The sequence below is a fragment of the Neltuma alba genome, unplaced genomic scaffold (genome assembly GCF_004799145.2).
Source record: "Neltuma alba isolate B1F8T4 unplaced genomic scaffold, ASM479914v2 tig00012046_pilon, whole genome shotgun sequence".
Taxonomy (NCBI): Eukaryota; Viridiplantae; Streptophyta; class Magnoliopsida; order Fabales; family Fabaceae; genus Neltuma; species Neltuma alba.
The window spans coordinates 35,921-57,107 of NW_021636611.1; the positions used below are offsets into that span (position 1 = coordinate 35,921).

Genomic DNA, 21,187 nt, shown 5'->3' on the forward strand with positions numbered 1-21,187 from the left:
CTAATGTTGCCTTTAATATGACCGAAACTTATTGGCTGATCTGTATTTCAAACATTAACAGCCACAAAAAGGCGAGGAAGAGAAGCCTTTCGGGAAAGGGAATTGCGAAATAATTAATAATACAGCTTGTCCACACTCGCAGAGTTGAATAATAAGCCTCGTTAGGTGAATACTTTCGACTTCCAACTTTCAATTCACGGATCCTATTCCCACCACAACATATAAACAAAACTCTACTTCAAAGAATTAGATAATTTAATTATGCTAAAACTTAATTAACCTCGATGATTGGAAATTTTAAATGAATTAATCATTTGTTTTACTATGAATTAACTATTGATTTAAGTAAATCCCACTATTTAAAAAGCTAAAATAAAAAATAAATATATCGAGATTTTTTTAAAAAAAAAATCTCATAGTTAAGATTTTCCATCAAACAAAACAAATACCTTCACCTCAAGATTCCAAATCACGATTTTCCTCTTACAAGTTGCAATAATGAACAGCATACCTCTGAATAATCAGAAGGATTTGGTTTCCTTTTATATAACATACTTCGCAAAGTTCTATAAATAGTTAAAATATGTCTTTTAATTTAATATGCCTTGGGCAATAATAGAAAAAAGATGACAATTATCAATTTTGGGTCACAATTGAAAATAAAGAATAAATTTTTAGACAAAAACTAGTTTCTTAGTATATACTAGGAATTAAGAAATTACTCCTATGATCATATTTATAAATTACTTCCAACATATTTCACATAAATGAAGAAAAACTTTAAACTTCATTAATTCTCATTTAAAATCCAATAAATTTTTAATTTTATCCCTATTTAATATGTATTATACTTCATGTAAACAAAGTCAACACAATAATAAATAAAGGGTAAAAGCGTACATCTATATAAAAAATATCTCAGTATCCTATAAATAAAACTAAAAAATACCTGTTTTTTATTTTATAAATAAGACTAGAAGAGTATATTTTATAATAATTAAAGATGGAGGGAGTACTAGGATTAATTAACCGTGTTGAAAACAAAATGAGTCTTCAGAGGAAAGAAAAGGGCTTGGAGTCATGGACCATGGGGGGGTTGAAAGTCAAACTGTCAGAGTTCTCTACCAAACGACGCGTTCACCGCCAGACAGAAACGACACCTACCCAATAAAACGGCAACAAACTTTGCAGTCCACTTCTTTATAATATTCTCTCTCCCGCTTGTCAATATAAAAACTGTATAATTAATATGTGAATATTTAAAATATTATTTAAAATATTTATTTATAATAAATAAATAATAAATTTTTTTATAACATTATTTTTTTAAATTATACGCATTGTAATTATTGGAACCCCTTATTATTTAAAACTAAAGCCAGCTTTTATATTTAGGATCGTAAGTTATATTGGAGTTTGACCGAAAAAGCTGTCAAAAGCTTAACCTGGTTGAAAAATAAAAAAGTCAATACCTTGTCAAAGATTACAAACCTTCTATTTTTTTTAGATAATTCAAACTTGTGACATTTGATTTTTTGAACCGTTTCCCTAATTTTGGTTATAACAATTAGTAATTAATTCATCAATCAACATCCATCAATGTTGTATAATTAAATCCAACAAATTAATTCGATTTTCGCATATCTAAATTTTCGGTTGGCTAAGTCCATTAATTTGAACCCAAACCCAAAATAGACTCCTTTTTAAGAATTCAGTCGTGTGCGGTTGGTGAATGCATATCAAATTTATTTTGTGTTCATTGACTAGCTTTATAGAATTTTTCTCTGAATTTGACTATCACTCTTTTTATAGATAGGGCAAAGTATCTGTTCACACTTAACTCTCTAATTCTTTTTCTTTTTCTTTTTCTGGCCAATAGAATTTGTAACGCAGTAAAAAAAAATTATTTTTTTCAGCGTGCGAGAATCAAATTAGCTTTTTATTTAATGCTGTTTTTATGATTTTATCTAAGCAAAAGTGTATTTATTAATTCTTTAACATTATATTATATAAGGTTTTATTTTAGGTTTTTAATCTTATATTTCAATTCTCTGACTCTAATGCTGATAAGGATCAAATGACTACAAAAATACTTAATAAAATTGAGAAATAAAAATAGTTTCTTTTTTCTATGATCAAAGAAGCTTCTGAATTAAAAAAAAAGATTTAAAAGGAAGTTTTCAGACGACATTATAAGTGAAATTGCAACATTAATGTGAAACATGAAGAATGTCCATATAAGATTACTTGGCCTTAATTCTTATTTTTGTGTGTAGGAAATGAAAAAAGAATGAAGAAAGGAAACAAATGTATTAATGTAAACACGCAAACATATTCAGATCTATGAGAGATTAACACGCATAATACTCTTGAAAGTTGAGCTAACCGGCCAAATTAAATTTAATTAAACGTCAAAAAACATTAATTGAATTTCTCAAAATATTCACAACATTTAAAAAAAGAAAAAGCATATAACATTATTGAATGGTCATCAAGTGAATTGATAGGTATCGTATTTCCAATTTTTTTCCATACCGAACAACTTTAATTAACACCCAAAACTGACTGTAAATCCTCTCAATAATAATTGCTTTATTGACATGGAAATCACTTAATTTGGCAGCACAAATTCCATTCATTTCATGTGTTTCCAAGATAAATTGAGTATTTCATTATTTGATTGTTTTGATTAACATTTTATGTTCTTAAAGTTACTTATGGTTGATGGCTTTATGCCCATCTTTGCAAGAGTTAATAATGTGTTACTACCTCCGGTCCTTAATATAAGATCTTATTTGATTTTTATTTTGATCCTAAATATAAGATCCTAATCCATTTTGTCTCTCATATCTATACATTTTTTTCCAAACTAGTCCTTCTAATAATGATAATTCTAGCCAACACACTTAATTAGCAAGGATATTTTATGAAAGATAATACATATTTATTACAAATAACTAATTTAACTTTTTTTCTTAATCTCTTCAAATTAGTCAATTAGCTATTGTAATTAGGACCGAAGGTGGTATTACGTTAAAAAGCTTAATGAATGGAAGTTTTAGTATCAATATAAGAACGTTGTTAATATATGGGATCTTGTGCATTAGTAATGTTAATAGATTATTTGTACGCTGCATCAGATTTTATAAAATATCATGAGACTGGTTTTTTTTTTTTCAGTTAAGAAAATTATATGAATTGGTTCTTGGGAGCTCAACGAAATTAGGACACGCAGGATTTGAATTAATGATTCTGTGGTTGTGAATCAGTTTCTTACCGATTGTTACACGCAAAAACAAAGTTTCTTACCAATTGAACATGCCCTTTTTGGGCTGCTTGATCTCGAAGCCCATTCAGGAGGCGGAGAGAGTCACGGCCTCATGGGGCATCACGTCAATGCTGGATCCATTTGCACTTTCTCTTCCCTAGGTATCCTCCTATTAAAGACAATTATATTCGAGATACTATCTGAGATTAAATGTGGGTACCTCTTCCAATAGAAATTCAAATCTTAGTTCGTTATGTTGTGAAGGACTAGCCTCTTCCGTTAGACCCAACTCCTGTTGGTTGCACTTTCTCTTTTAAACATATTAATTATAATTATCAATGGGATTGGCATTAGTTCCTCGTAACGTGACAAACCAAAGCTTATATTTTTATTAGAAAGTAGTATCCACATTTAATACCCGATAATATCTCAAACAAAATTACCTCTAATATATAGGTTACTTGTGCTTAGCAAAAAAAATATTAATTATACTTAACCTACTTATGTTTGAATTTTTTTTCCTAATATATACTGAAAAATAAAAAACTCAAGTAATGGAAAAGTCAAAGAAGATTTCTTTAAAAAAAAGGTTAAAAATAAGCACTAAAATGGTTAAAGTTAAGTACTAAAAAAAATTCAAGGCAATTCGGTAATTTTGATGCTGATGTTACTGCAAATAACTTTAGAGGTGTTTTGACATTAATTGGACCCGACAACATCAAAGAGAAACATCTTTTTTTATCATAAAAAAAACTTTAATTCGAATTACAAATTGTTTTTTTTAAATGTCTGAAATTACTGATCTGTAACTATGATTAATATTTTTAGAAGGCATTTATATGTCTATTTCTTTCACTCCTTAAAGAAAGTTAAATCTATATAAATAATAATTTTTTTCCATTTTTTTAACTAAATTTTACAATTTGCAGTATGAATTTTTTCAAACTGGTTCAGTTATCGTGTCCTTGTCTAACGACTTTTGCCTTGTACTATATTATTTACGAATTATATGATGATATCATCATAGAGCCAAAAAGAACAGGAAGCCATTTTGAGATCTACAATTATTGTTTCAATTAAATATTATTAATCCATCAACCTTCAATCAAGACATGCATGGCAATAAATAATAAATTAAACTTCTGATCCAAATCGTCTTGCCCTTGCGTGCGACGATGGCCCGAAATTAATGGTGGAAAATGCATTATAACGTGCGTAGAAATGAATGGTCGTGCTATTATGTCATAAACAATTAATTTTTTCCAAAAAGAGATATTAGATAAGTTAGTACTCATTCCGTCCTAAATATAAGACTTCTTTTATAGTGTAAATTAGGAATATTTATTAGCTACTAATTAATGGATTTATGCGAACTTCAAGTCGGAAAAATTAACAATTGAAAAATGGATAAATATCTTGAGAGTTGAGAGAATGTGATCGAGCATACGTTTATATATTGAAACTTAGTGGTATTGCAATCAATTAGGTAAGGGCTAAGGTGCGCCCAGCACCCTGAACTATTTACCCAGGTGCGTCCAGTGACCTAAAGTAATTTTGGGTGCATCCAGTGTCCTAAACTAATTAAAATGGTGCATCCATATCCCAAGCTAACAAAAATGTTATGTTTAACTGTTACTTTTCTGACTCAACTTAAAGTTGACCCCAAATATTCTAAATGGTAGACATATGAACATTTGATATGTATTATTCTTACTCAAAATTGAATTTATTTCCTTCCTCTTCTTCTAAATAAATTGACTTTTGAGTAAGAATAATACACATCGGGTGCCCATGTGTCTACCATGTAGAATATCTAGGGTCAACTTTAAACTGAGTCAGGAAAGTAACAGTTAAACATAACATTTCTGTTAGCCTAGGATATGGATGCACCATTTTAATTAGTTTAGGACACTAGATGCACCCAAAATTACTTTAGGCCACTAGACGCACCTGGGTAAATAGTTCGGGGTACTGGACGCACCTTAACCCATTAAGTAAAGGGTGAGGAAGATCTGATCATTCTAATTACAATATTAATTCAATCACATACTCCTCTGGTACAAGGTAATTCTAACATATTTTACACAGATCAAGAAAAATTTTAAACTTCCTTAACTCTTTACTAAAATAATACAACTTTTCAACTTTATTTCTATTTAATATTTACAATTTTAAAAAAAAATTTACACAACAATAAATTAAAGACAAAATGGTATATTCATGCTAAAAATTATTTTATGAGGTAACTTATAAATAGGATCAAGAAAAATCTTCTCTTTCAGCCTTAAGGACCATAAGAGTATATTTAAATATCATATTTCATACGAAATTAAGAACACATTGGTCCCCAAGTCCCAACCAAAGTATAGTTTCAATCTCATTAATAACTTTTTTTTGTCCTCGTGACATGCACAGATTCTCGGCTTCTCATAGAATAAGATTTCTGAGAGATTATGATGCCTTTTTTTTTTTTTTTTTGCCAATTATTCTCCTCTAGTCCTTTTTATTTGCACCCATTAATTAACTTTACTCTCTCTAGTTTCAACTCCTTCTAGTCTCAATGTAAACTTTGACGACTAAATGCATACTTTAAACCTATAAAATTTATGCTTAATTGATGGTTGCTTTAATGTGAATTCCAAATTTCTCATTCATATACTTTATTTAAGGATGGATTGTACAATAACTTAATGAGTGTCTTCTATTTATTGAACCATAAAAAAAAAATCCAACAAATATCTTATACTCAAGAATATTGATTTGATACTGACTGAGTTCTCTTGCTACAACAAATTATTAATTATATCTAAGCGAGAACAAATGTAATAAAGCCTAGGATGCCAAATTGATTAAACAGGATTCTCTGCAATCTCTGTGAACTGAATACACATAACACACCTTTAATTAACTTCATTGCAGATCATGTCCGTGGATTATTTACATCCTCTTTGTTTAATAACGGTTTTTATTTTATATATCATTCTTCTTATTTTAAAATATTTAAATTTAGATCGTATGAAACGCACAATAGATTTTTATACAAACATAAATAAGAAACTGAAAAAATTAAAACAACTGAAGTTCAATTTACTTAAATTGTCATTATATTTTTAGTTTCAGTTAGATATTATATTATTCAGCATGTGTTTCGAAACCTATTGATATTAGTGAAAGCATCTTGATCAAAAAGCGAGAATTGCTTTACTGCAAAAGTTGTAACGTTGGGTTTTCAAACACAGCCTTGGACAATAATATTGCGTTCCAAATTAAGATATTTACTTTAAAAGAAAAGGACCTTTTGATCTTACAATTTAATCTGAAAATTTGATAATTAAGTTGGAATTCGTCCATAAATTTATGATGTCATTAATGAACAAGTGAGAAGAGAGATGCAGGTTGGGTTATTTAAATACTTATAACCAAGTTTTAGGAAAATCGAAATGAAACTCATCTCATGTATTTATTTTATATTTTATAAATCACAATTGAAAAAAATACTTATAAGATACTGCAAACGAGCCCTGAAAATGATTAAGTACAATTACATTTTGATCTTGCATATGATTAACTATTCTTAACTGTAGGTTCATATATAACAAACAACAACACAACTTACAAGACATTGAAGAAGAAGAAGAAAGAGAAAGGATCACGAAGCTTAATTTTATATAAGACATAACACAAAGGGGACTTTATACATAGCAGAGCTTGAATTACATGAAGAGAGTTTTAGGTTGACGATGATGATGTTGATCTGGTCCAAAACGAGAAGAGTATAAAGTTCCAGAGAAGGTGATTCCAATAGGAACAGCGAAAGTGGTTTCCATGAAAAGCCTCTGATGAAAAACCTCAACGCTACTTCCTGCTTCCGCCATATCTTTCACCAGGTTCCTGTAACACTCCTTCAGCTTCTTCTTCACCATGTAAACGTACTTCAGCTTCACCTTCATCTTCCTGAACAAGTTCACCAGCGCCACCATCCTCCGCCGCGGCTTCTTCCCCCCCAGCCTCTGCGTCTTCACCCTCCGACGTCGCCTGAGCGGGAATCCACGGCGGCGCTGCCAACGCCAGACCCTGCTCACACCAGCCTGCTGCTTCTTCTGATCATCACCTTCAGGATTATGAGCCATGAGAGGGAATTATTAATGAATGGTTGATGGTGAGAAGGTTGAGCACTGTGAGAGTAGATATGGTTGAGTGAATAAATAGGAAGAATATTTGGAAATGAGGGTGAACATGAAGAGTGTGAGAAGGTTTTGGAAAGACACGAGTAAATGAGGGTACAGACCACGTGGTGACGGGTCGTTTTGAGTGATCCAGGGTTACCCTAAAACACCAAACATGGGTATCTACAGCACTTGTCACATGGGATTTCCCAGGATTCCTGCTGGTTTTCATCAACAGACTCTCCTTTATCTGTCATCTTTTCAACCCAGAAGTTTAAAAGAAGTGAACTTTCTGTTATATCTTTGGTAACCCACCTGACCTTCTGCGTCTCTGTTATAAACTATGATTTAATTTAATGATACAAGGGTAGTCATCAAATGATGTTGACCAACCTGGCTACTTATCAATAAGATAATAATAATTAGTGTTGGTGTGTTGCTTTGATTAATCAAGTAATAACCTCGGAAGAACAACATTCTGATTTTGTTTGTAGTTATATATATATATATACTGATCGACATATCATTGTAATGACATGCCTCCCACAACACCTTAATTTTGGTGGGGGCTAGCAAGCTTATTTAGTTTTTATAATTTTGGTGGGGGCTGTCATTAATTAATCCAAGTAATCCCTGAGTGTAAGGCTTTAGTTTTTATAATCTATCTCGCAATTAATTTATAACAAAATTGGACTATTTAATTTATAACAACCTTGTTGATGAGTAAACATGACTCTTTCTTTATAATAAATACTACTTCGGCTTTATATTATAAACGTTTCTTTGAGACTGATTCAACAATCACATAAAGGGAGCGTCTAATACCTTCGCTAAAACTGGAATTCTTTTGAGTGAAGCTGCTTAATTTATGGCTTTAGCTTATTAGAGTGCGTATCAATGTATATGCAGTGTCTTTTCCTAGAGGGAGGGAGGGAGGGAGGGAGTAAAATGCAATTTTAAAATCTGTAACCAAAAAACAAAATCCTTTGATTTGATCCGCAGATGATGTGCAGAGATGGAAGAACATGATTTGCTGAGAAACCATATCATTGATTTACTTAATTAATGATTGTAACTTCACACTATTTAGAAAGAAGAAAAGTATAGCACTTATTATTGTTGTACTCTAATCACATATGTTCTAGGGATTTGTCTCAACCTCATGGACCCATTTTATCAATTTGAGAAATCTGACAGCATGTTAAACTTTAGCCAATTCTTCTGTTGTAAGAGTAAATATGAAAATTTTCTGTTTCTTTTTTGTTTTCCTTACCGATGATTTAACACATTGAAAATTTGACATTGCTTTTCCGAATAGGATCAAGAGCCCTTCTAGCTTCGCAAGAATGGCAACAGTCTTTGACACTGTTGGTATTAGAGTTTCTTTATTTCTTCTATCACTAAGTTAACAATATTTGCCTTAAAGTCAAATGCATCTGCTTTTCTTCATTCCATGTCTTTGTTTATATAGTTGCACTGAATACAATCTTTTAAAATTAATTCAGGTAAAATAAAAAGATATGAGGGCGGGGGAAGTAGAATCACCTTTGCAGGACTTTAATAGATGAAAGTTTAATAAAATTCAATTTCAATAATCCTGGCTGGTTGCAAATAAATATGTTGTTGTGTGGGGGAGATTTTGATGGCCACTGTAATCAATCAGTGGCTTCACAGACTTGAAGCCGACATGCTGTGGATTCTCAGATGTCTTTGATCATCAAAAGTTTAGAAGTTTCAATAATGCTGATATCCAAGTTGTCTCTTGTCTCTTCACCTAGTCCCTATTTGTCCCTTCAATAATGTTCAGCTTCCACAAATTCAGAAAGGAAATACAATCATGTTATAGTCATTTGGTTCAAATAATTGAACTACACTGCTATTTTCACCTTCATTTGCCTCAGTTCTTCCACTTCTCAATAAGCAATACGTGGCCTTTTCAAATGGGTGTGCAGTGATTTTCCTTTTCTTATAATTATATTGGCATTGATTTGAGGCCGCATTATGATCCGACCACGGATCAAACCCATATACAGACAGAAGAACCTGACACAATGTACACAGTACACATGCTTTCTCTGTCACAGCCACTGATGTGTGTCAGGTTTTCTTGATTACTGTTTCGTACGTAGTTTCCTTCAAATTCACGTTTTGCTTCCTTCGACTTTCATGCTTCATGGATAAGATTTCTTTACTGAAAGGAGAAATGACACAGGGACACTATCTATTCCTGCACACACTTCTGCTGAGAAAGGAAAGCGAATAAAAAGCTGAAGTGAATTTTGACTTCAGGAAAGTATGACACACACAACTTGAAGGTAATACTGTGTCACTGCTGGCGTTCATGTGGCCATGTGACTTAGTGGCACGGTTCATCTCACTTCTCATGGGTGTTTAGATCATGAGTTTAGTCCCATCTGATACTGCTTGTAATAAAAGCAATAATATTGAGTGTTTTCATGTTCTATTAAATTCCATTCTCCATTTCAGGTTTACTAAATTATCTCGACAGCATTAAAGAAATGCCACAAGATTAGTAAATTATATTAGCCCGTACAGATCTTGTTTTAGTTTAAGATCCGCTGAAATTCACAACTACCTCCCCAATTCACCAGTGTGAAAGCGCAGCCATGTATCAGAATTTTGAGACAAAAAGATGGCAAACAAGAATCACTTTTATGAGGCCCTATCATGTTGTCTATGAACGAACAGAGACGAACAATTAAAATTTAAGCATTAAACATCTGATCTTTTATGGATTTCTATGTTTTCCTGTCCACAAATGAATGTCGACAGTCATTTGAGTTAAACATGAATGCGTGGAGTTATAACTTATACTTCCATAAAACCTCTTAAAATCAAGCAAAGTAACATCTTGTGTTTATTTGGGTCAGTCATTTTATTACATGTCGAAATCTTCCGTGAATATAAAGCATTATCACCAATCAAATCACTTGAATTTACGGTTTTCTCTAGTACCATAAAAGTTTCCTAAACTGATCATCGCCACATTTTTTTCCAGTCATCTTGCAGATGCACACGCACATACAAACCTGGTCAAAGACGCAATAACAGAAACCAAACAGGGCCTTACACCATAGGTGACGTGCTAGTTAAACAATACTAGTGGAGAAGGCACATGCAACTTTTGCACAGGGTAACTGCAAACCTAACATCCAGAATTAGTACAAAGCTTATTTCAAGTCTTAATGACTATTTCACTCCTGATAAGTTATTAGCAAACCCTTCATCTACCACAATCTCACAGCAGTGGATGAGATTTGCATCCAACAGAACACCCAATAAAGATATTACACTTTGTACAATAGAATATGAGAGAGGTTTCAAAGGCACAAAGCCCATAGAAACCTGTGCTTGACGTACTCCAATGCAGCTCCCCAACACCTCCTGAAGGCAATTCATATGGATGAAGACAACCCATTGGTCCATCTCGCAGCAATAGGACTCCTTACATTGTGGCTTCCATCACTCCATTCAATCGAACCATAACTAGCAGACTTGGCATACCCAGGTACTTTACCAAAAGTGATCTCATAACTCTGTGTCTTGTTTTCAGCACTGAATACAAGCTCGCTTGGTGAGACACTGACTTCAACACCAGGAGGAGCATTCACTTTCACTTTGTAAACAGCATCTTCTGAGCTACCAACGTTGGTAACAACTCTTCTATACTTCACCAAGTCTTCGTCAGGATAAAATTCCACTGAGAAGGATGGGTAGTTCAAATCACCAGGACGAGTCAAGCTTCCTGTCCTGGATAGTTTTCCTCCACAAATGTCTAAACTAGCAGGCTTTCTGATGAAAACGGAAATTCTACTAGGATCATACCCAATTGAGCAAAGGAAAGCCAAATAGTCATTTGTATCCGAATCATAAACTAAGCCAGGATTTAGAGCCCTGTTTGGATCAACATGTCCAGCCCCATGAATGAAAGGGGTCGATTCTCTCCCACTTCCAAGATCCCGAATGTTCTTCCCAGAATTATCCACATTATAAGCTGTTGTCATTAAAGCAGATTTTACAGCAGCAGGTGACCATTTCGGATAAGCCTTCCTAAGCAAAGCTGCAATACCACTAGCATGAGGGCAAGCCATTGAGGTACCTGATATTATGTTAAACTCAACTCTTCTAGGGTCAATGTCCAAATCTGTAGGACCTACACTTCCCGTCCACCCAGCCAAAATATTAACACCAGGAGCTACAACATCTGGCTTAAGAATCTCAGGTGTGACATGGTTTGGACCACGGCTAGAAAAGGCTGCAACTTTAGGAGCAGCTGGTGAATTCCCAATTACAGTCCCCCTGAACACTATTGTTGCTGTTGGATAATCACTCGATTTTATGTATTCCCTGATTTGGTCTCCGGCAATTTGACCCACCATAGTTGCTGCTATAAGGTGTGCATCCGCAAGAAGTTCTTCTCCACTATCTTCAGTATTAGCTAAAATCATTCCTAACCCACCTGCAAGCTTCACTGCACTTCCTTTCTCAACCCTGGCATTACCTCCTCTATCACAAACAACAATTTTCCCTTCGACTTTAGAGCGATCAAGAGACCCCATGTAGCAGTATCTGCTTCCGCAATCAGCAGCATAGACCAGTGGAAGTTTGACGTCTGGTAATTCATCACCATAGTACAGAGACACCCCACCAAGAATCTTACCGTTGCCTAGAACCACATCAGCTGGAAATTCTCTGTCAATAGTAGAAGCACCGACTGTCAAGATCCAAGGAGCTATGTTCACAGAAGTGTATGAACCGGGACCAGAATTGCCAGCTGAACAAGACACAAGAACACCGTGCTGAGAAGCACCAAATGCTCCAATCGCTATGGAATCGTGATCGTATTGCGGTGCATACCCAGTGGCTCCAACAGAAAGGGAGATAATATGGACCCCATCAGCAATTGCTTGATCCATGGCAGCAAGGATATCGGAATCGAAACAACCCAGTTTCCAGCAGATCTTATACGCAGCAATCCGCGCTTTTGTGGCCATTCCTCGAGCTTCACCTTGAGCGTAGTGAAACAAACTCGCATTTGCGACCACAGATCCAGCAGCTGTTGAAGCAGTATGAGTCCCATGGCCTTCTGTATCTCTCGGAGATTTCGATTCCACTGACTCGTCAATAGGTCTCTCCAAATAAGCTTCATATCCCTTATAGAAAACTCTAGCACCAATAATCTTTCTATTACAAGCAGAAGCAGGGAAATCACGACCCGTTTCACAAGCCCCTTTCCAGGTATTCGGAACAGGGGAGAGTCCAGAATCTGAGAAACTACGTCTTTCCGGCCAAATCCCTGTATCCAGAACTCCGATCACGACATCATCGGCGTAATCGCCGTTCGGCCACAATCCAAAGCCATCAGTCAGACCGAGAAAATCAGGGGTATGTGTGGTGTGGACATGGCGGATTTGATCCGGGACAACAGAGAGGACGCCAGCGATGTTGCTAAGCTCAGTCGCTTGAGAGGCAGCAAGGCGGACTGCAAAGCCGTGCACGGCAGAGTCGTAGGTATAGAGGATTTTGGCGGGATGAGAGGAAGGAGGGAGGGATTTGACAATAGAAGAGTACCAATCACGATGGGAGGAGTAAAGTTTGGGTTTTGATGATTTAGAAACGTGGACGATGAATGTTTGTGGAGACTCTGAGGATGAGTATGAAGAAACAGAGAAGAAAACAAGAGAAAGGAAGAAGAAGAAAGAAAGTAGGCGAAGAGTGACAACAGCCATAGGGGTCGGATTTGTGTGCTTCTTGGTTACTTCAGCGTTTGGTGATGCAGCGTCCTCATAATATATGCGTTCTTTGGATTTTATGGAGGGATGGCCACTGATCGTCGCTTACCAGGATTATCAACAAGGGAAGATGCGGGTGAATCTTCAATCCTTGCTTGCTCCAGAGGAATACGTGATTGTATAATGACAATACAAGATCCTATAGTTTGGGAATTCCTGAATAAGACTCTGACAATAAAATTACCTGATTGCCAAAAATCAAATAACATTGTGGTGATTTATTCCCTTTTTAATCAATATACTAGTATTATTATCAAAGTACCATATAATATCAATCAAATCAAATCATATATTAGAAAAATATCGTTTACAATTTTTTATTAATTTTACTGATAATAAGTCGATAGAAAGTTATTATTGAAAAATCAATATTAGATAAATTACAAAATTCAATATGAAACATTTTAGGAAAAAGGGTGATCATATAATTTTATATGATTATTAAAGTTCAAAAGTTGTTTGCTGAAATTTAAAAAAAATTGAAGTCTCAAACTAAAATTAAATTGATGCAGGAGTCCTAACAGGTTATTCCTTAATAATAAAATATAATAATAGAAGTCAATATAGTTAGCGGGACAAACTTTGAAGTCTATTTGGGTACAATTTATCCTTTGCAGAGTACACCAATTCTGCCACAGCCTCCCTGGACAAGACGTATGTGGCTATAAAATATTACCTCTGACATTTAGAAACGAAACCTTATAATTAAAATCGGAAGTAGTATAAGGTCACAATAGTATAATGTAGTATTTTATGGGCCCTACTATTCACATGGAGCATTTTATTGATTTCCATGTATTGTGCGTGGCGTGTAAAAAATATTTTTTAAGTGGTTTTCATGAAAAAAGTTTTTAAAGAATTTTGTTTGAGTCATTAAATATTACCCAAAAAAAGCATAATATTTGAGAAAATTAAAATAATGTTGTGCAACAGAAAAGATATAAGGTCTATTTTGAACAACTTATAAATAGTTTTTTAATCATGATTTACTGAGAAGTAAGAATGTGAAAAGAGTTTTGTCTCGACTTACATAAAATGTACTTATAAAATATTTTCCCATAATCAGAATTCAATAAATGTCAGTATATAAAGAATTTCAAACAACTTCTTAGGGGTGTTTAGATACCCCAATAATCACTTTTCAGAAGCACTTTTTCATAAATCGAGACAAACTCTTTTATATATTTATCTTGTATACTATAAAAGTATTTTTGAAACTATGATTTTGATCTTATCCAAACACTTTTTTTAACAATGTAGTTGGAATAATTTATAACCAGATTTTTGATGTAAGTATTAAAAATAGGGGAGTAATAACCAGCGCGCGTTGGCATAACTGGTAAGGGAGTTGTGTCCCTTAACCATCGCCTCTGGGGTTCGATTCCTGGAGGGATAGGAATGGAGCAAACGTGCCTGGAGGGTCACCCCATCTTAGACTTGACAGTACCTGAGGGATTAGTCATTAGACTCGTTCCGACAGATATCCTGATGAAAAAAACAAAAAAAAAAACAGAGGAGTAATAATTTGGTAAGAGAGGGAGCGACGTGAGCAGTGGGCGGCTATCACGAGGTGAGTGGAGATTGAAGAATCTTAAATCCGGTGGGACCAAGGAGGAAGGTTCAGGCAGGCAGCGGCGCGACCCACGTCGGTCCCACGCATGGGCACCCTACCCCACAACCCCAATCAACCTTGACTTTTTGTCGCTTCAGATCAAAGGGATCCGTCGGGTAACGTTGCATTTATTTGTTTGTTTCATTTACCAAATACTACAAGCGGGGCCACAAAAAAGCAGAGATAATGACACAGCCTCACTCTATCTTTGATCAATTTCCTCCAACAAAGTCTTTGACTAAGCCTTCTTCCCGCTCTACTGGAAACTTCCCAAAAAGCAGAGATAATGACACAGCCTAACTCTATCTCCGGCAGCGGTTAACGAAGAAGATCTTCCAAAAACATTTATAAACATATTTTATGTTTATCTTATATTTTTAATTAAAAAATTATTTATAAGTTATTTTGAAAGGTCTCAATAATAGAGGACTTTATCTTAAATATCTCAAATCACATTTTGTGTCATTCGTCGTCTTCTTATTATTATTTTATTTTGGAACCACTGCATGAGATTTTTTGTCCTCGAAGTAATTCTGTTTGACGTTGAATGTAAGAACTTTTTTTTGTTGTTGTAAGGATTCAAACTTCCATGTAACATATTATGAGAAATTAATTTATTTTGCTAGACTATACCTTTGTAACAGTATGAGATTTTATTTTGACTCAGGAACAAGTTATAATAATAATCTTCACTACAACAAAAAAGTACAAGTTATATACTAACAAGTTGTTAGATGACATGGTAGTAGCTTTACTCTCATAGGAAGGAGAATACAAATTTAAATCCTGAGAAACACATTTATTAGAAGGATTATTCCTTAACCTCTTTAGATTCGAAAGGGATTAGTTTCAAATTCAATATAACTTAGAAATATTCTTGCTTCGCCTAAAAAAAAAAGTACAAGGCTAAGCTCAATACTTGTTGACCTGTAACAAGAAGCTCCGTTGTGGTTAATTTGTATGCAGCAAAAGTAACACGGACAGTGAGAACATGAATAATTGATCAGAATGTTATATTTCAAACATATATCCCCTCTTCAATTTTATTTTAGCCGTATACACATTGCTATCTCACAATATATGTTGTATGTACTTAACTTTTGATAAAATTAAGTTACAGTTATATTGACGAAAAGCCAGACTAGAAGGCTTTTTGATGAAAAAATTTGCCTAGGACCATATCCAATGGAACCACATGGTCCTTGGTGTCCAAATCACAAACCAGCAGAGCAGAGGATATGGAGATTTAGAACCCATTGAAAACCATGAACGAGGCCGACCCAAAAGCATTGTTTTGGACCACATGAAACGTCCCAATTAAAAGGAAAATACCCCCTCTGCTTCCTATATGTGAGACACAGTTTTTGAGGTAAGCATGATCCTCTTTAGAAGATGCATTGCCATTTAAAGGATGTCTGAAATTTTAACCGAGGTTTTGACATACATATTTCAACTATCTGTATTTTATACATAGGGACCAGGAGGGAGTATTCATAAACTGACTCTGTCTATTGTTGGTCAATGGTTATATGATCCATACCATAAAACAAGGAAAAGGCAAGTCCCACACCTTTTCCTCTTTCCTTCACAATCACATTACTTCGTTGATCTACTCTCCTATCCCTCCACTTACTAATTTTTAGCAAGTTAACACCAAAAAGGCTCACCAATTGCCTTTTTTTTTTTTTAAAGGGTCACTTGATGAACTTTACTCTGCATTACAGGTCACGCCATGAGAATTACACAAGACAGAGCGTAACATTCCTTAAAGTTAAAACACATGAAGCTTGCCTTATGAGTCACTTGTTTCTCATTTCTCCCTAAAAAGTTCAACTGTTCCTGCGGTAGCAAGTGTTGTTTTTAACGTGACCAACTTTGGGCAAAAGATCAGAAAGAGTAAGTTGGATGGGATCACATTCGGTGACACAAAGGTCATGGAAAAAGAAAGACTTTATGCGTTTCTCTCTCTTATGTTTTGCAGAAGCCAAGGTCCACCATGCACACACACTTTCATGCATTTTACAACTTTCTTTCTGGCAGTCAGAAAACACCAATTCTGTCTGTGGTTAACCTCAAATCATCTGAAATATCAATTCATGGAATCAAATCAAGCATAAAATCTTGTTCTATCTTTAGTGCATGCAGTATCTTTATATAAAAACCCCTAAACTAATCATACAAGCCACTTGGATCTCCCTCCACTTTACATTTCTCATGCACAATCATTCTTTCCTTTCTGGTATTGCATATAATTATTCTTATGGGCCTTCTGTGTACCATTTTCTGTCATCTATACAGTTTAGTTTCAGTATGCATGAGGCTTCGTAATGTAGATTTTGAGACTAGTTTATGCTTTACCGATCTGCTAAGAATTTTACTCAAATTTTATTTTGCAGTATCCCAACAAGAGATTTCAGAAGATATGATATGATATAGCAGACAACTTGCAAGCCTCATTGTTTGTCATACATGGCATGGGAAGATACACTCCATCAAAGTATTCTATTTTGCAGATTTGCTATATATATACACAACAGAGACATCTATTATTCTCTTGTCCTTGATGGAAGTTGAACGGAAGGCGACATTGGCACCTTGAAATGCGAGATTGAATGTTAATTAAAAGAAAAATCCGGAAGCTACTGCAAAGTTCAATGCACTGAGAGGCTAAAAAAAACATACCACCCAAATTAATATCACCAATGATTACTGGTTTTTGCCGGCTTGGAGAACTCAATTATTGATATTTCTTTAGTATAAAAGAATCATAACTGATTTTGACCATATTCAATCACAGTTTGCTTGAACACAAGGTTTATTCTATTCATTATCAAATTAGTACAGAAAACAAGGTAGCTGGTACCAATGAAGCAATATTTTATATTGTAGTTCAAGCACATCAAAGCTCTGTACCAGCACAAGCTACATCTATATATAAATGAACATCTAGCTTCAGCTTGACCTTTTTATGTCTTTAATTGCCATTATTTTGCTTACACTTCTGACCAATCAAATGCGTATTTCCCCTTTGCAGCGACTTGTTTTATTCCCATCCCATACCTTCCTTTCTTGTACAGCAAAATGCAGATACCCCCGCTTTCAATTTTGATCCATTCACAGAACGTTTTCTTCAAACTTGAAAACTAAAAATATTATTCCCTCAACTGTCATGTCTCTGGGATTAAACTCCTCATTTTCATCTAGTAAGGAGGCAATAAGGAGTAAAATTGTTATAGTTGAGGGATTAAATCACCGGTTTCTTGAGGGAGATATTTGCAAATGTCTCAAAGATTGGGGGGGCATCTGCAACTATTCCCCCTTTTTCATGAACCAGACAGAGCGGAGAAGCAGCTCTCAGAGCTGGCAAAACCAGGGCTATGATGAGGAATGTCAGAGTTTGGTGAGGAGGACCTCAAGGCCCTAGGAGAATCCAAGCTCCTCCTAAGAATCTGTCTCATAGCAGAAATCAAATGAACAGTTGGATTTGCAGGAGGTTCAGAGGTTTTGAACTTCTTGCAGAAATTCATGTGCTTGGTCATTGCCTCTTCTGTACTCACAAGCCTTTCAGACCTCACAATCTCATCTTTCACAGCTTCAGCACATAACCCACAAATCCATTTCCCATAATATCTCTCTCTGATTCTCTCTATGTAGGCTGGTGTGCATTCTTCTGTCAGCCCACAACAGTCACAGATTGCAAATTCAACTTCAATCTGTGAAGCTAGTATCGTAGCTGCAGGTTGAGTTTCTGGTGCTGATATCACCATCGAATCGCCGATCATAGTTGCAGCAGACATTGCCGACCACCCTGTGAGAAAGAAAAGAGCAGAAAGTTTACATCTTGATGCTGATGAATAGGCCCCGAGTTTTTTCCAACTATATTTCCTATCAGGTTCTGTGAGATAACAAATTAACAATGGAAAAAGTTCAAGTTTTTGATTGGGTCTTTCATAAAATATGGTCCACACATCACAGCAAACACCTAAGGAAGTTGATAGTCTGTAGTAATTCTGTTTGGTTGCCGAGAAAAGAGGATAGGCGAAAAGAAGGCAAGAAATGATTTTCCCATCACCGAAAAGAGAATTTCAAGAATGATATGGTTTTAAAGTGAGGAAGAAGCTTCAATATTGAATATCTTAAATGATTAACACAAACTTTGCATGAATCTAGGACTAAAGAAGGTTTCAGGGTAGAAGGAAGGAATAAAACTTTACTGAGAAAAGGACATGGGATACTGCAGAAAACGAATAAGCGTGAAGAGATGAGAAATGAAAGGAAAATTAAGTCGTGAAAACTAAACAATAGATATGATGGAAATTACCAGAAGCAGCAGATCAAAATAAATCAAAATCCCTTTCTTTATCTTTTTTTTCTTTTCCCAGCTTTCTGGGTATTCCTTCTTCTCTTCTTATCTCTCCTTCTCCCACTCTCCCTCCTCAACTTTTTCCAGCTCAGCAAACCAAATCTCAGACATAGAAACCATTGCAGACAAAATCTCAGCCCTTTTGAATCCTTCAATCTCCTCAAAGAAACAAAAGATATTGTTTTTTTCCCTCAAAGGTGATAACTTTGAAGAAACCCAAATCTTTATATAAGCAAACAAAGAGATTGCTTTTTGTTTCTCCGCCACAGAATCCCGCACTCACCTATATATGAACAGGGGAGAACAGAGCAGAGAACACAACTTCTGGAGAGAGAAAATTTTTGGCAAGGGAAAGAAGGCCAATGATTGAGGCTTTAAGGAGGCAGATTGTGTAATGGACTAATGGTGTTGTCCACGTCAGCAATCATTTTTTTGGTGGGAGGATTTTTGGGCGTTGATGATTGGATTGCCAGCTAAGCATCGTATTATTTAATTATTTATTTTGTGATTTGCAGTTGCGTGTGTTTTCTTAGCCAATATGTGCTGTTTCGGAGGAAGTTTTCCTTTTTGACCCATTATTATTATTTTGACCCCGTAATTCATACTTATTAATTAAGCATTAGAGAGGTGCCACGTGTGAATATAATCATGTGAGGTAGGTGTCAGTTGCTGCATTTTCGCGTCCTAATTTGAATTACATCTTGTTTTATGCGAATATTTGTTTTTGTTAAACTATGGGCCTTCTCGAAGTATAATATCGCATTAACATCGATAAGTTTAGTTCATTATCTTTCACTAAACTTCAATATTACACACTGTTTCAAACAACATTAATTGAAGAGAATTGAATTTGTGCATTTTAAAAAAATATTATTCCTACATATAAAAATTAGATAAAAATTTATTTTAATTTTAAATATAAGACCTTAATTCATTTTATTTTTTAGATTTATAATTTTTCACCCAGAGTATCCACGTATTAGAGGACTCCTCGTTATTTAAATGCACATGATTAAATAGAATAATTTAGATAAAGTAAGACAAATTTGTGACAAATAATTAACTTAATTAATTTTTATAATATCTATAAATTAGTTTTCTAGTTTTTTTTTTTCAATGATAGTTAACTTTTACATCAAGAATTTGAGAGATAGCAGTATAATAAATTAATTAATCACAGCCATGTAAAACATGTTAAGCATTAATTTGTTTCTAATATTGATAAAATGTCTAATTTTAGATTAGCTGCTAGTTGCGCTTTTAAGCATCAAATCATTGTATCAAGCCTGAACATAATCAAATTCACCATTACTGATTTTTTCAACGTGATCAAATTGATCACATTTCCACTTTTGATTTATGTAGTTTTAGAAAGGTGGATGATGAATTATTCATTTGGTGGCTAATAATTCTCTAGCTAGCTAGGGTTTTCATATCCATATTTGTGTATTCATATTATTCCACGTTAGACAAAAAATATTAAAGTGACGATCCATAATGAAGAAACACATCACGCAAAAATGTTGGACTAATAATAGATGTATCATAAAGACCAAAATAGAATGTACGTATATGTGTATCACAAATTAATTAAGAGACGAGCTTGTTTGTATTATATTGGGATGATGATAAGACAATGTGACATACTGACATGAACAAGAGAGAAAAAGAATGGGAAATTAAATCAAAGGTGAAATTTGGAGGAATTCAATAATAATTTGGTTGGATGTTTTTTTCTTAAGCAGTGTGTTTCCTACGCAAACCACTAATAATAGCCCCCACATATAGCTAGCTTCCATTATTAATCACTCACTCCTTTCTTATTTGAGCTCTCTCACTTTTTTTTTTTTTTTAAGTTGGTTGGATAAAGTAAATGAACCTACAGAAATGGTTCAAAAATGAATTTTGAAGTTGTTTTTCATCATGATGAGGATTACACATACATATATAAAGGATGGCGAAACC

The 21,187-nt window shown here is 34.4% G+C and overlaps 2 protein-coding genes across 2 annotated transcripts; both read right to left on the reverse strand.

Annotated features, from left to right (window-relative positions):
- Nucleotides 1-10,541: 10,541 nt before the first annotated feature.
- Nucleotides 10,542-13,350, reverse strand: LOC114721578 (subtilisin-like protease SBT1.4). The gene has a single exon (XM_028907433.1). The coding sequence runs from the start codon at nt 13,182-13,184 to the stop codon at nt 10,851-10,853; it is 2,334 nt and encodes a 777-aa protein (XP_028763266.1). The 5' UTR covers nt 13,185-13,350; the 3' UTR covers nt 10,542-10,850.
- A 4,272-nt stretch (nt 13,351-17,622) lies between these two features.
- Nucleotides 17,623-19,555, reverse strand: LOC114721579 (uncharacterized). Its single transcript, XM_028907434.1, has 2 exons — nt 19,181-19,555; nt 17,623-18,667 (listed from the first exon to the last, which is right to left on the reverse strand). The coding sequence occupies exon 2, from the start codon at nt 18,654-18,656 to the stop codon at nt 18,183-18,185; it is 474 nt and encodes a 157-aa protein (XP_028763267.1). The 5' UTR covers nt 18,657-18,667; nt 19,181-19,555; the 3' UTR covers nt 17,623-18,182.
- Between the last annotated feature and the right edge of the window lie 1,632 nt (nt 19,556-21,187).

What these genes read in the sequence shown, in the direction of transcription:
- LOC114721579 (XM_028907434.1), bottom strand. Translation starts at nt 18,656, where the DNA reads ATGTCTGCTGCAACTATGATCGGCGATTCGATGGTGATATCAGCACCA.
- LOC114721578 (XM_028907433.1), bottom strand. Translation starts at nt 13,184, where the DNA reads ATGGCTGTTGTCACTCTTCGCCTACTTTCTTTCTTCTTCTTCCTTTCT.